The sequence below is a fragment of the Taudactylus pleione genome, unplaced genomic scaffold (assembly GCF_031769625.1).
Source record: "Taudactylus pleione unplaced genomic scaffold, aTauple2 ptg000421l, whole genome shotgun sequence".
Taxonomy (NCBI): domain Eukaryota; kingdom Metazoa; phylum Chordata; class Amphibia; order Anura; family Myobatrachidae; genus Taudactylus; species Taudactylus pleione.
The window spans coordinates 2,903,804-2,919,819 of NW_028284823.1; the positions used below are offsets into that span (position 1 = coordinate 2,903,804).

The 16,016-nt window shown below is 42.4% G+C and overlaps 1 protein-coding gene across 3 annotated transcripts in view; it reads left to right on the forward strand.

Moving 5' to 3' along the window:
• Positions 1-16,016, forward strand: part of CACNA1E (calcium voltage-gated channel subunit alpha1 E) — an 851,696-nt gene that overhangs the window by 757,121 nt on the left and 78,559 nt on the right. For all 3 annotated transcript variants that reach the window (XM_088447158.1, XM_088447156.1, XM_088447157.1), the window contains 7 exons: positions 2,218-2,290; positions 2,492-2,609; positions 8,001-8,068; positions 8,406-8,503; positions 13,386-13,955; positions 14,872-15,125; positions 15,285-15,456. In XM_088447158.1, coding sequence (XP_088303284.1) covers positions 2,218-2,290; positions 2,492-2,609; positions 8,001-8,068; positions 8,406-8,503; positions 13,386-13,955; positions 14,872-15,125; positions 15,285-15,456 — 1,353 coding nt within the window. The remainder of the gene's footprint in view (positions 1-2,217; positions 2,291-2,491; positions 2,610-8,000; positions 8,069-8,405; positions 8,504-13,385; positions 13,956-14,871; positions 15,126-15,284; positions 15,457-16,016) is intronic.

A 16,016-nucleotide genomic window follows, 5' to 3' on the forward strand; every position in this document is an offset into this window, starting at 1 on the left:
TGTTAATGTGTACTAGAGATACACTAGCACCAGGCTTCTAAAAGGGTTAAGAGAGCTCATGTATTAGGCAGCAAAACAACATGATCAAGTGCTGCAGTAACCGTCCCAGTGGGCCTTTATCTGGATCACCATGACATGCTGATAGAGACCAGCACTAATTAAGCTGAAGAATAACTGTAATATTGATCGAGCCCTTTGCAGTTAGTGTTAGAATACTGTAAACACTGCTTACGCCACAAAGGGGGTGATAAAGTGCCTTAATTTGAGAAGACAGGAAAAATAGCAGTTTTACACACAAGAGAAATAAAAGCCATTGATTATATATTGCAGTGTGTTTAATGGAATAACAATAAGATCACTGAACATACAGTATAAATTTATCTTAAAGCTCGTGTATTCATAATATACAAAGCTTCCACTTGGCGGTTTTCCGACCTCATGATTATTTCATGTTTGACACGATAAACAAATATATATTTCCTGGCTTTAATCCAATTTATGTACACATAGCTGGGAGACAGAACTTCTATACCTTTTAATAGTGTGTATTGTATTTTATATCTATGCCAGAGTGAACGACTGTATCTACAAGGACATTAGGGGGAAATTTATCAGTGTGGTTTTGCATAATAGATAGACCCCTTCTGATCAGTTGCCCACCTATAAAGTAGGTGGGCTTACCTGAATTTACTTATTCTTCAATGCTCCGGAGCTTGCCTTGTTCCTTTTGTATGTTTTTTTCCTTATGTATTACTTAGGATGAAAACACTAAAATTATAGGTAAGTATTTACTATTGCCACTGTACTACAGAAAATGGTAGGGGACAAAGATATTAAACCAACTAATGAGGACACGTACATTAATAAATTATTCATTAAAGGCTGTTGAATTATTTAAAAAAAAACAAAGAAACACAATTATTTATTTGTTAAAGAAATGGGACACAACTATTTATTTGGTAATGAAACTTGGTTAAAACTTGTGATGCCACCACAGCATATACTGTATTTTACCATTACTCTGGTACCCACTGATCATCCCAGTGCTGTTAACCTCCAGTTTTTCCCCGCAGACTTACCTAATTGGCACATGGTTTTGCCTAAATCGCATGCAATATAGGGGGTTTTCAAACTGCCACACATCATCTCATGCGGTTTAAGGTTGCAGTTTGAGGCTGAAACTGCAGGCCATGTGTGTCTTAAAACCACACTGTGATACTTCCGCCCTAAGAGTCTCTGAGACATAACCTAGCCAACAACTAAGGCAACTATTATGTGGGCAGAACTGATTCTCTTTGTGAGAATCAGGAAGCAGGGACATGACTGAGTCATCAGAATGCAGCACACAAATGGTCAATGATCCCTAGTGAATTAATAGATTACATTCTCCTTAGTTTTAGTACAGACCACAAGATGACTTCAATAAATGCATTTTAATATGGTCTTAGTAAAACTTATTGGCAGAACCTATGGTGTTGATAGGAGTCAATGGTGTGCGATGGAGGTCAGTCCACACGGCAGATAACTCAACCAGGCTTATTGGTCTATCAAAGGGCAGAAAAGATTTGCAGGATTACCCCAGTTTAATGCAGGCATATAATAAATGTATACAGCAGGCATATACAGATGTAGCCAGGAGGTTATAGTATACATACAAGTTTAATGGTTATCCAGTCTAACCAGTGGTGACAGTGGTAGTTGCTTTATATGGCTATAATGTCCAGCAGTGGTGGTATAGCATTTGGTTTGGAGGTCATGTGGTGACCATTGGTGTATCTATACTGGGTGCAGCAAAAATCACCAGGAAAATGACACGGTGGCCATTTCCCCAGAGATTTGCTCATGCGCTGTAGAGAAGTCACCGGGAACATGGTGTTGACGCCATGTTCCCAGAGACTCGCGCATGTGCAATAAAATCTTGCACAATGCCGTAGAGAGGAGGGGACCCGTGCGGAGACTGCCATCGGTCCCCCTCCTCACTTAACCCACCCTTGAATGTGACGTCAGCGCACATCCGTCTAAGGTACAGATTCCCAGACCTAGAGGTAGAGGGGGAGGCAACTTAGAGCGCTCTAGAGTCACATCTTGGGTTATAAAGAATGCATGCAAAACTATGTCTGGCCACAATTTACCCCGTTACACAAGACACTGCTAGAATAATGTGTTGATTGTCTAGGCTGCACTTGTAACATAATTCTTTTGTCATATTTTTTGCAGATTTAATTTTAATGATGGCACCCCTTCTGCAAATTTTGATACATTCCCTGCAGCCATTATGACAGTCTTTCAGGTAAGTCTTTCCCCAGTGTGCATGATTCATAACTGTATTTGAACCTGGGAACATCTAGATAATATAAAGATGTTCTGTGCAGGACTCTGGCACGTTGCTCTAGGTTCTGTGACTGTTCTGTCTTTTCGTAGCCATTGGTTTTATGATGTTGTCACCCAGTCATATATGTTTCAGCGATTTTGTGTCATATCTCTTACTCAGATTCTCACTGGCGAGGACTGGAATGAGGTGATGTACAATGGAATCCGATCACAGGGAGGCGTCCGTTCCGGAATGTGGTCTTCCATTTACTTCATCGTTCTTACCCTGTTTGGCAACTGTATCCTAATATTTCTGTGGTTAATTATTTTTTATATACAGGGGATACCGGGCTGGGGAAAGACTGTCCATATGTGTAAAAGGCACTTGTCCATCATTGGAATTGCCAATTCAAAAGGTCCCAGTCTTGTAAATTATCCTTATACTCAGAGCATTAGCAAAAGGGAGGGTCCTAGCATTTTTCAGTGCAAGGCTGGTAGCTTCAGGGAGATCAGAGGGGTGGGGTTACTCTCCATAGACTCATCATCCTACACTGACCATCTTGGGGCTAGCTTTTCCTACAGTTTATAAGGATGAACCACACACTTGTCCAGTTCCTTTACCATAGGAACATGTTGGTGTTTGTTTGTTTTTTTAAACCATTTTTTTATATATTCTATACAAATATCTTCCACAGCTCTCAATATAATGGTACCAAATCTTACATAGTTATTTAGTATTGAAAAAGTAATCTATTAGACCACATAGCGACAATGCGATAAAGATACAGAGCGACAAATTTTATTTATAAAATTCATTGGTTTGTTTGTTTGTCCGGTTATATACTTGGACACCCCTGCACTGCCTGGGATGAAACCAATGCGAGGTGGTCCAGTTGGATCCTAGTCAAGTTTTAGGGGGGTTAGGGTCAGGGCAGAGTGCGACGGGCTGAACTTTGACCCGTGGAGCCTGTTCTGGGCCTTCCACTTGATGGATTTAGATGAAAACTGCACAGAGGGGTGGCAATTGGTCTGCGATGCCTAATGGAATGGTTGGGGTCCTGGTCGGACCACACGGTGGAGTGCGCCTAGTAGAACTTTGACCCAGGGAGCCTGGTCTGGGCCTTCCACTGGATGGACTTAGACATCACATAATAAAACTTAATAACTTGAAGATTTAAACCCAGGCAACGCCAGGTACTTCAGCTAGTCTACAATAAATCTGCACATCAGTACTGACAGTAATCAGTGTATATTAGTGTTCTCTCTGGCTCCTCTTATATTTAACAGTTAATGTGATTAGCAATGGATTTTGTATGTAAATTATCAGTAGTGTGGTGTTAATGTTACACCTGGAGAAATCTTATTGCATATGCTTCTGATGGCGGCAGAATTGCCCAGCTTTAGGAAGCTCTCTGACGGGTATCTACAAGCTGTAAGCTAAAAAATGACTCAGCGCTGTGCAGGAATCTACAATTGCAGACACACATTAACTCCTTTCCCCAGACTAATGGAAATCTGTTATCTTTCTGGAGTTCATCAGAGTAGTGTGTACCTGGTCTTCTAGATGACTTTCCTTGAATCCACCAGGTGGGAACGTAATGCCCTATTTCTCAGCAAAGCATGTATAAGCCTAGAGACACTGGCAATCTCTCACTTCTTTACAGCATTACTCTTTTGGAGGTAGCTTGTAGTATCCTATTAAAGCTGTGCCAAGGGTGATACAGTACAGCTGGCTGGTGCCAGTGCGCAGGGAGCATGGCAGAAGGGACACCCGCTATCTCCAGTATGTGGGGTGCGACGATGAGCCTTCAGCTGCATGTAGAGGTGCCAAGTAAGTCCCCATCTTCTAGATCTTTGCCACTTCTTCATGACGTCATGTGTGCTATGGCCCAGGGTGTGGTGTAGGGTGCAGATGTGTCCTGTTATCGTACTAATTCTTAAGTATCCCAGCTAAATGTGTAGGTTTTAGGTTTCCCCTGAAGCAAGATTAGCAGTTTGGACACTGTGCTTCTGTGGCTGAGAAATGTGGCAAGAGCATGAAGTGTATTGCCTCCAAATGATTTAAAAGTTTTTCCTTGTCCCGAAGAACATTGCACAGTATTAACAGTAGGATTCCCCATACTATAACTTGATCTCTGCAACTGAGTAGATGGTCCAGAGCTCATGGACAATCAGAGGAAAAAAGATCCAGAGATCAGGGCTATGCACCAGTTTCATAGCATAATAAATGGCCTGTGAATCCTGTAATAAATATAAATATTGAGGCTAGTAAGTTCTTCACCTATAGTAGACACTTTATTTTAAACAAGTCAAATGTATTTATTATTATGGGCAAAGGCAACAAGTTAACATGACTGAGAATAGCCGTCAGTAAATAAGGCCAGGTGGTAAATATTGGTTCCAATGATGATTAGAAGGGCAAGATGAGAGTCAGACAAGGTCGGCTATAAATCAGATAAATTAAGTATGAAAGTACCATATTGCAGAATGTTTTAAAAGTCCCTTTAGGGCAGGCAGCAACAATGGAGGTCAGTATCTGGTGCAATAATTAAAACACAGTGATACAATCCATAAGTCGTAAACAGATATACAGAAAATCACCTACAGCATAATGGGCAAGACCTAGTCCTCAGTAGTGTGTGACTTGGTTGTGAGCATATGGTACTAGCCAACCCATGTATTCTGATGTCTCCCAGACACACATACATCACGGCTGGTGGGAGAGCACAATCAGGCATACAATGTACCTAGAATGAAAACCAGTGACTTAGTGACAGCACGTGAGCCTAGATCACAAATCTTGGACCCAATCCTTAGTGTGGGTACACACTTGCACGATATCGTCCCGTTTTGCCCGATTTGGGCAAATCGGAACAACAAATTGGGCATATCATGCAGTGTGTATGCCTGATTGTGCGCTCCCACGAGCCGTGCTGGACGGCCAAACACACGATATCGCATGCGGGGCTGTGTAGTTTAATGAAGGACGGAACAAGTGATTGTTTCATCATTCATTAAATCTTCCCAGTGTGTACCAGCAATCTTGCATGGTCTGGGGCAAAAGGTAAACGTCTGGACCATCCACAACAGTGCCGGCCGTTCTAGTGTGTACCCACCCTTACACTCAGCTTTTTCTAATCTACAATTTCATATTATTTTGATGTTTAGTGGCCATTTAATAGGATGCACAAACTTTGCCTTGCAGAAGATAAGTAATTAAATATTTGTGTCTATTTGTTTTATATCCTAGATATATAAATGAGCACATATGCATATTCATTACACAGATTTTATTCTTTAGTGGCTCCCTCTAATTATCACTAGCAATAAACCATTTTCAAACACATTTTCCAAAGCTCTTCACATATTCAGCAAAGGTGTTAACAGATAATTGTGTGAAACAAAAAAAAATTCTATATAAAAATCACGAGTGTCTTTGTTTTTCTTTTCCAAACTATGTTAGTCATATGTTAACCTATTGTTTGCACTGTATAAATCCTGCATGCTGATGCTCGGCTCCTATAGGGCCTGATTCAGAGGTGCAATCATTGGCAATATTCAGGTAGTTGAGCGATTATTTGCAACTGTGTATGCGTAAAACATTCTGAAACCCCATGCGATGCACAGTGTAAGCACATAGATGGTGCTGCCATCAGGACATGCATGGTGGCATTAATTACACCGGTATACATGAAGAAAATCACAAAGGACAGCATGCGCAGAAGGCCGGGCACGCTGCAGGGTGTGCTGGGAGGGATCCGATTGGATCCCTCTCACATCTCTTTGCGATTAGAAGTCCATAGGCTTCTATAGGGGACCCTATCGAAGATGAATCTGAAGATGGCGTTACCCTATCGAAGATGAATCTGAAGATGGCGTTACCCTAAAGAAGATGAAGCTGAAGATGGCGTTACCCTAAAGAAGATGAAGCTGAAGATGGTGTTACCCTATAGATGATTAATCTGAAGATGGCACTACCCTATAGAAGATGAATCTGAAGATGGCGTTATGCTATAGAAGATGAATCTGAAGATGGCGTTACGCTATAGAAGATGAATCTGAAGATGGCGTTATCCTATAGATGATTAAGCTGAAGATGGCATTACCCTATAGAACAGTGATTCCCAACCTCGGTCACACTAACAGTCCTGGTTTTGGTTATATCCATGCTAAAGCACAGATGGTTTAATCAAAATAACTGAGGTACTAATTAAGGGCCTGATTCAGAGCCGGACGCTATTTGCGCTCGCTCGTTCAGAAAAAAGGGGTGGCTATTGAAATGAACTGTTCGCTCTTTGCGGTCTGTTCACGCCTCTAGGTCTGAACGAGCGAACAAAACTTGCGGTCGTTTTTTGGGAAACTACGCCCTCTGGCCGCTCGCATCCTACGTCATGTCCGCTATTTATTAGATTAATCGAGTACATCGACCAGCGTATGAACTGCTCGCTATTCTTGTGGTTGGTTTTTCCTACCGCAATCATGCGAGCAGTTCTGACTATAAAATAACCCAGTGACGTGGTCAGTGACGCTGCTGTATTAATTATGCACACCCATAAAACGCCCATTTTGACCTTTGAGCACGCCTGCGTTCGGATCTCCACTCCCCGTTTTCAAGCACCTTCCCCTGTTACCACCCACATACGCCTCCTCCTGTCACTCAAAATAGCAGGCATTCGCTATTTAGCGAACAAACGATTTTCGGCTGCACTGACTGGTTCGCGCATGTGTATTACGATCCGTACGCATGCGCAGTTGTGCAAACATCGCTCGGAACGAACGAGCGGCCGCTTACGAGCGGCTCTGAATCAGGCCCTAAGTTGCTTGTACTCAAGTATGGCTACCCTTAAAACCTGGACTGTTAGTGTGCCTTGAGGACCATGGTTGGGAACCCCTGCTATAGAAGATGAACCTGAAGATGGCATTACCCTATAGAAGATGAATCTGAAGATGGCGTTACCCTATAAAAGATTAATCTGAAGATGGCGTTACCCACCGCATCCAAGCCCCTGAATGTATGGCAGTCTTAGGCTTGGTGTATATGAAGAATGCGGTCAAACCCCCGAAAACTGCAGATTTGGGGATTTGACTGCATTTCTGGCTTTGCTGCATCCCGCGCAATATATGAAACCTAATTCTCTGTAAAAAAGCAATGGTCTGGCATACACTGCCTAGTCACTAAAGCTTTGTTAAAGGATAATTTCACCTTTGTGAGAGCGCGAGATGGTGTGTAAATATGTAAAGTATACAGTATCTAAAAGTCCAATTTTTACCGATAATACAATAATATTTTTAATTGTGGGTAAGATGCCCTCTGTATTTTTCTGTAAAGAACCTTGATCTTCAGTGAGACCAGACTATGCAGCATCACAAATGCAACATCATTATGGTCAGGAATTCAGGAAATGATACATTGATGGCCATGAAACAGTAAAGACTAGATACAGTATGTCCCATAGAACCTAAAATTAAAGAGCAAGTCACGTAGAATCTTTCAAAAGCAGTTTTTTTTTTTTCTTAAATTCCGGGACTGCTCATCAGCCAGCTGTCACTATTAATATTACCATTTAGATCCTTTGGCCAAATGTCTGCTATACTTTACTACATTCAGTTTCATAAAATTGCCTAATCAAAAAGTGTCATGTGTTGCTTAATCTGTTTGTCAGAAAATGATTTACCCTTAACCTTTGCAGATACACTCCTAAATGTATTTCTTGCCATTGCTGTGGACAATCTGGCCAACGCACAGGAGCTGACCAAGGTGAGAGCACAGATCAGCTGGCAGGGTCCCTGCTCTTTATGGGTAACTGGAAAACAGAACAGCTCAGAGTGGTGACAATGAAACCTGCACGTAGTGTTTCTCTATAAGGCTAATAGCCGTACTGAAGACGTTGTGGTGTTGAGAGTGACAGATTGAGTAGTGAGTGTTGCTAGTCTGCTATGAATATTCTGTTCCTATCTATAATTAGAAATTAAATTGTGATATATCAAGCTTGGAGTTGTACGCTGGGAAAGAAGTAAGAATTCTGGGGACAAATGCATTTGAAGATCATGAGTTTTGATGCTCAGCTGATATCTTATTACTTGATTCTCTAAAGGATGAACAAGAAGAAGAGGAGGCATTTAACCAGAAACACGCCCTTCAAAAAGCCAAGGAGGTCAGCCCTATGTCTGCACCTAATGCATCATCTGTTGAGTGAGTCAGATATAAAATGCATATGTTGTTCTTATGTTGTCTTTTAATATTATGCATAAAACATAGAGACTACTCCTAAAAGGGTCTAATGTACATAATGCAATTTACAGAGGATATTATTTCCTCCCAAATACCCAAACATATAGTTAATCAGTTCAGGAGTCTTTACCACTTGCAGTCATTAATTTACTAAAGGCGCATACACACTAGACGATGTGTGTATTCAACGATATCGGCAGCGGCGGTGCCAGCATCGGTAAGTGCATGCACACTTGCCAATGCTGGCAATGATGAACGACGGCGGGGGGGGGGGGGGGAGCACGGCCTTACTACTTCGGCAGTATGGCATCGCTAATGATATCCCCAGATTGAGCTGAATGTACAAACGACTGGGGATATCTTTAATGACCCGCGGGAGCGCACATCGTTCATTGCTTAGTGCATACACACTGGATGATTTAATCGATAGATCGATCAAGGATGTCGTTATCGTTCATATATAAATATCCACCAGTGTGTAGGTGGCTTAAGACTCATGTAAAGTATATCATCACTGGTTATTAGGGAACTCCTGGGTTAGGCTAGCTATACCACCTGAGGAAGGGTTGAATTTTGGCTATGTTGTGAAGATTGACCGTGAGAGGGACTGAACGTGTGCGGCGAAGCATGAGGGAGGAGTCAATGATGACATTGAGTGAGTAGGCTTCAAGAATGGTTGAGAGCAAGATGTTGTCATCCATGAGGGTACTGTGGGAGGAAGAGTGTTATTGGAAGGGGAAATATAATGGGCTCACATTTAGATATAGTAAGTTAGTGTAGTATTGGGCATTCATGTGGAAATTGGGGAGAAGCAATTAGACCTCATGATTAGAAAGAGCTAGATAGGTCAGGAGAGGAGAGCTAAATTTGGGTGTCATCTAGGTAGTGCTGGTGGTGGAGATCATAGGGGTGTAGGGCTTCACCAAGAGAGGAGATGTAAATAGAGAACAGCAGAGGGTTGAGCTGCCCTGACAGTGAGAGCAGGAGGAGGAGGAGGAAAGAGTCAGACGTACAGACACTGAAGGAGTGATCAAAGATATAGGAGGCAATCCAGGACTGCACAGTGCTATGAAGGCCAAGGAGTACAGAGTGCCAAGGAGTAGAGGGTAAACAACCGTGTTAGCAATGAAGTATGAGAATGGAGAAGTGACCCTTTATCCGGGCTAACAGTAGGCCATTGGTTACTTTAGTGACAGCAGTTTATGTCAAACAACACTAAATAACAAATAAGACGATTTACAAAAACATAGGCCCTCATTCAGAGCCGCTCGTTAGCGGCAGTACGCTCGTTCCGAGCGATGTTTGCACATCTGCGCATGCGTACGGTTTTTAGTACGCATGCGCGAACCAGTCAGTGCGGCCGAAAATCATTTGTACGCAATATAGCGAGTGCCTGCTATTTTGAGTGACAGAATGAGGCGTATGTGGGTGGTAACAGGGGAAGGTGTTTGAAAATGGGGAGTGGAGATCCGAACGCAGGCGTGCTTAAAGGTCAAAACGGGCGTATTATGGGTGTGCATAATTAATACAGCAGCGTCATTGACCACGTCACTGGGTTATTTTATAGCCAGAACTGCTCGCAAATTTGTGGTAGCAAACACCAACCACAAGAATAGCGAGCAGTTCATACGCTGGTCGTTGTACTCGATTAATCTAATAAATAGCGGACATGACGTAGGATGCGAGCGGCCAGGGGGCATTTTTAACAAATAAACGAGCGTATGTTTTGCTCGCTCGTTCAGACTTAGAGGCGTGAACAGACTACAATTTGCGAACGGATCATTTGAATAGCCACCCCTTGTTTTTGAACGAACGACCGCAAATAGCGAACGGCTCTGAATCAGGCCCATAGACTGCTGTAAACTGTAACCGCACACACAGCACTGGAGTTTGCTTGATTTTCCTGTCTGGTCACAGCTAGTTATTCCTGTCCCATATCCGAAATACACAATGCCACCATTAAGCGTCCCAAAGTGGAATAAAACTCATTGATGGAAACATATAATTAAAAATACTTCTGGTTATGGGAAACAAAGGTAAAAGATTAGGAAGTAATGTTCAATTAACTGTAAGCAAAGTGTTCACAGTATGAAGATATATGTATCCCAAGCTCCTCGATTTATGAGCACTCCCATTCACTCAGCTGTGTGCAGTCTTATATTGATTATGTGAGTGATTGGTACTTGCATATTCATTAACTCCCCACCACCAGCCCAGAGCTTATGTTACTGTTATTATTACAAGTAAACAAATGCGAGTCCCAGCCCGCTCTGAGACACCAGCAGAATAGGACAGAAGAACAGAAAAAGCTGCTTGTTTTCATATAGGGATAAAAAAACGCATATACTGCAAAATAGACATATGACATTCTCATTAAAGATTTATATAAATAACATGACGACTGGTCCTAAAATAAGAACAATGCAGGAACAGAAAATAATGACCACATGGCAAAAGTTGCTTAATCACTTTGATGTCTCCAATCGATGAACATAAAGTAGTCTTTCTCACACTCTGGGCCTGATTCAGACCCGCTCGCGAGCAGGTCGATGTTAGGCCACTGTGCATGCGCACGCCGGAGTTCCGGGTCTCGCACCAAAAGGGGGCTCGCACCGTTTTGGAGGTGTGGCGTGGGGGTGGCTTCACAAACGGAGGCGTTCCTATGCGAACGCCTGCCGTTTGTGGGCGGCCCCACTGACATCACCAGTGATGTCAGTGGGAGAGCTTCCGGGCTAGCGGCCACGAGACCCTACCACAAGGTCACCCACAGCTATGTGAGCGGCCAGGAGGCTGCTCCAAAAAAAACAAAAAATGCCCTGATTCAGAGCGAGCGCTCTTTCAGAGCGTCAGGCTCTGAATCTGGGCCACTGTCCTCAGGACCCCTAACAGTTCATGTTTTCCAGACCACGTGTGGATCTACAGAATTTAAATGTATTAATGAATACACCTGTGAACCAGCTATTGGTCTGGAAAACATGAACCGTTAGGGGTAGATACATCATAGATTACAATGTATTTAGAGGTAACTCATGTGCTACAAAGGATATATTATTTTCTATTAAATTAAGTCTTTGAGCATTGAATTTATTGTGAACTCAAATGTCTTGATTCACAATATCCTGATAAAAGTGACATTTCAGTCCTTCATATATCGCACTGGGTGTTCATGTCGACTGTTCCGATGTCAGCATTATGAACATGTTATCCTGTTGCCTGTCAACAGTTTTTAACCATGTCAACATAGTGGTGTTGACATTATGCCGACATGGTCACTGTCGACCTTCTGACCAGATACAATCACAATTTAACATTTAATACAGTGGTTCCCAAACTCAGACCTCAAGGCACCCTAAAGGTCCAGGTACCTCAGTCAGATTATACCATCTGTGCACAAGCATGGATATCCTTAAAACCCAGACTGTTAGGATTCCTTGAGGACTGAGTTGGGAAACCCTGATTTAATAAATTTTCAGTAGTATATGACAAAAGAGTTGCCCTTTCTTTTCTGTTATATGGAATTAGTGAGGATTTCATGGGTTTTCCCTATAACCGTAAATATAGGGTTGCCGAATGCAGTTAATATAACGGTTTCAATGATGAATCATATAGTGACATAGAGCTATATCAGTAACATTAGTAATTAGTAATTACCAGTTTGACAGCATATATTACCTAGACATTAACATAATAACATAATGTTTAGTTTAATTAATCACAACTAACCAGCAATCAGGGAAGTGCCCCTGAAATCACACAGTAAAAGGCCATGTCTACCCTATTTAGTAGAATTACTGTGTAAATATTCAGTAAAACATAAATTACTCTCACAGTTCTAAACCCTTTTTCCTTTACCTTTGCATTGATAATGATGTGGAGTACCACATTGCCTTCGCTGCCAATTTAGACTGAAATATCATCTATAGATGCCAATAAAAATATTGACAAATTAAATTGTTTTACCATTATGGAGCAATGCATTAAGCAAAGCATCTTTCAATGATGGAAATGTGTGGTGTGCAATACATATTGCAGCGTGCTCATGTAGCCTAAACTTACAATGATCATATCAGTGAGCCATTTAGCCTTAGACAAGGAGGTCAAATTGTATCGATCCAGTTGCCAGGACACACCAGTGTATCACAATGCACCCTTCATGTACCCTTCTACATGGCATGATGGCCATGCACAGAGAGATGGCTGCCATTGTTCTAGGGTCGGTATACTATCCAGTCACAATGTTGACACGAGAATGTGGACGTGGTCATTATGAAGACAATGAACATGTCAACATGTACATGATGTTGACATTCTCTGTGTCGACACTGATGCAATGTCAACATTGTCTTTTATTGACAGTCTATCCATAACCCTAACCTTGACTATAAACCTGGCCCTAATGTGTATGTCGGCATTGTGAAAATGTCGACATTTCATATGTTGACATTTGGTCAATGTCAAAATTTGACAGATGTCAACATTTTAACCATGTTAATATCATGAATGTAAACCTTCTGGTGTTGACATTATGAATGTCACTGTCAACATGGTAACTGTATCCCATTGTTTTACCTGTTTTCCCTTTCTACCAAACCAAATTGCCTTATGTTTATATTTAACCATCATATTGGTGCCCTTACAGATTACCGTGGTCACCGATATGGTCCAAAGCTCCTAAATTGACCCACTAAATCACATTGTGTGTGGGCAGCTCTACGTAAAATATTTTCAAAATAAACAATACTTAACTCATTTACGATTTTGTTGATATTTGGGCTCATCCAGTTCATTTCTAGATGACACAAAACTACTGCCGTGAATGGTTTCCTATTCCTTTTCTCAACAGGAAGGAGCGCAGAAAACGCCACACCATGTCTATTTGGGAGCAACGAACAAGCCAGCTACGGAGGCACATACAAATGTCTAGTCAGGAAGCTCTTCAGAATGAAGAATTAACAGCTCTGAATCCACACTCCAGTATATACCGGAAGACGAAACAGTTGGAGGAGTCAACAGCAGAGAAGGGGGACGGAGTAGAGGAGAAGCTGGCAGTTAATCCTGTGGATGGACCCAAGAGTGGGGAAGAAAGTCCCTCTCACAACAATCTCAGGGAACACTGGCGGCAGAAATCTAGACACGGCAATGTGGACAATGCTGAACCTAACGGCACCACCCCTGAAGATGCCATGCGCAGGAAACAAAGTCAGAGACGTAGTCGTCACAAAAAAGTAAGGACTGAGGGACGAGAGGTGTCTAGCACTACCAACAGCACCACAGTCAGCCAAGAGGACGGACTTGACAGAGTCACCTCAGAAGATGGGAAAAAATCCACAGAAGAGAAAAGTAATGGGGAAGTGAAGGAAGTGCAGGGATCTGAGGACTCCCCTAAAAGTTGCACAAGATACTGCAAAGAGAGGTACATGTGTTATACTTGTTATTATATCTACAAGCCATGGTGGGCAATATGGTTTTTCTGGTTCTCCATGGCACCTCATCATATTTCATGACGGGGAACAAGGCACACATTATTATTATTTATTTATTACCAGTTATTTATATAGCGCACACATATTCCGCAGCGCTTTTACAGAGAATATTCGGCCATTCACATCAGTCCCTGCCCCAGTGGAGCTTACAATCTATATTCCCTACCACATGCACACGCACATACACACAATAGGGGTAATTTTGTTAGGAGCCAATTAACCTACCAGTATATTTTTGGAGTGTGGGAGGAAACCGGAGAACCCGGAGGAAACCCACGCAAGCACAGGGAGAATATACAAACTCCACACAGTTAGGGCTGTAGTGGGTATCGAACCAACGACCTCAGAGCTGTGAGGCAGTAATGCTACCATTACACCATCTGTGCTGCCCATTATGTCGCTGGCTTCTAGCAGATCACTTTCTAAGCTGCTTTAACATCACAACGTGTCAGAAAGCAATGTGTTATCTAGCTAGACCAGGAGTGTTCAACATGAGGTCCTCCAGCTGTTGTGGAACTAACATCCCAGCATGCCCTGCTGCAATCTTGCTATTAGGGGATGCTAAAACTGTGGCAGGGGCATGCTGGAATGTGTAGTTCCACAACAGCTGGAGGGCTGTGTATTGAACACCCCTGAGCTAGACTATCGGTTTTGTACTCATAATATAGCAACCCAATGAACAATTGCCAATTATATTTGTACTTGCCTGTTGTACGGCAAATTTTTCTGCTCACATTACAATGCCTTTACCCTCGCACCGCCTTCCTTGCATTAAAAAAATAATCTCACCACTTTTTTCTCTTTTTGCCACTTCGCACCATTGCTTTGGTGTGGAACAATTGACAGGACAGTGGGATGTGAAAGTACTGCTCCCAACACTGCTCCCTTGCAGGAAATGAACAATGAGAAGAACGGCAGCCCCCCAGACATGGATTGCAGTGAGCAGACCTTGTTAGGCAGTCTGCAGAGTCAAGAGGGAAGTCCCAATCCCACCAGCTGTAGTTTGGCCGATGTGTCGAGCAGCACAGAGAGAGTCACGGAGAGTACAGTCATCACCTTGCCCGATACTGGATTGGCTTCCGACTGCACCGTGGTACAGAGTGAGGACTCGTCTCACTCTCTGTGTACCCCTTTCTCCCCTTTTACTTCCTCACTTCTCTGTCTTTTGTTAAATAGACTCTTTGTTGTTCGTTTGGCATTCAGTATGATCTCTGTACAGCTTCAAGATGTTCATTCTAGATATCTTTCTTTTTTTATAGTGACTGAAGACAGGGATGGGGAAGTCAGTCTTGTATCTCAGGAACGTGAGAAAGAAGGAGGGGAAACTGGAGATGGAGAAGAGAGGACAGTGAAGAGGAAGGAGAAAATTTTGGAGTCCCCCAAGGCCATTGTGCCCTACAGTTCGATGCTCATCTTCAGCTCTACCAATCCGTACGTCTGTACCTTATGTTTTCTATTTTCTTATTCTTAGGCGATTCACCAGTTCTGTCATTAATTTAAGAAGTGGTGGAGGCCTTTTAGGATAGCGTTTTTTCTGTCTGACATAACAATAGGGGGCATATTTATATTTACTAAAGTGAGAGTTTTAGAAATGGAGATGTTCCCCCATCAGATTATACATAACATTTCACTAGCACCTTCCAGAAGATAATAGCCAGAATGTGATTGGTTGCTATGGGCAACATTTTTGCTTCTAAAAACTCTCACTTAGGAGTAGATTTTGTGGGAAACCCAACATCTTCAATATCCGTTCTCACAAGTTAACCCATATTTTCTGTAGACTGGCTGGAGAGTTGACTTACTAGATCACAGGTTCTCAAACTCGATCCTCAGGACCCCAAACAGTGCATGTTTTCCAGGTCTCCTCACAGAATTGCAAGTGAAATAATTAGCTCTACCTGTAGATCTTGAAACTGTGTCGGTGAGTAATGATTACACCTGTGCACCTGCTGGGTGATCTGGAAAACGTGACCTGTGTGGGGTCCTGAGGA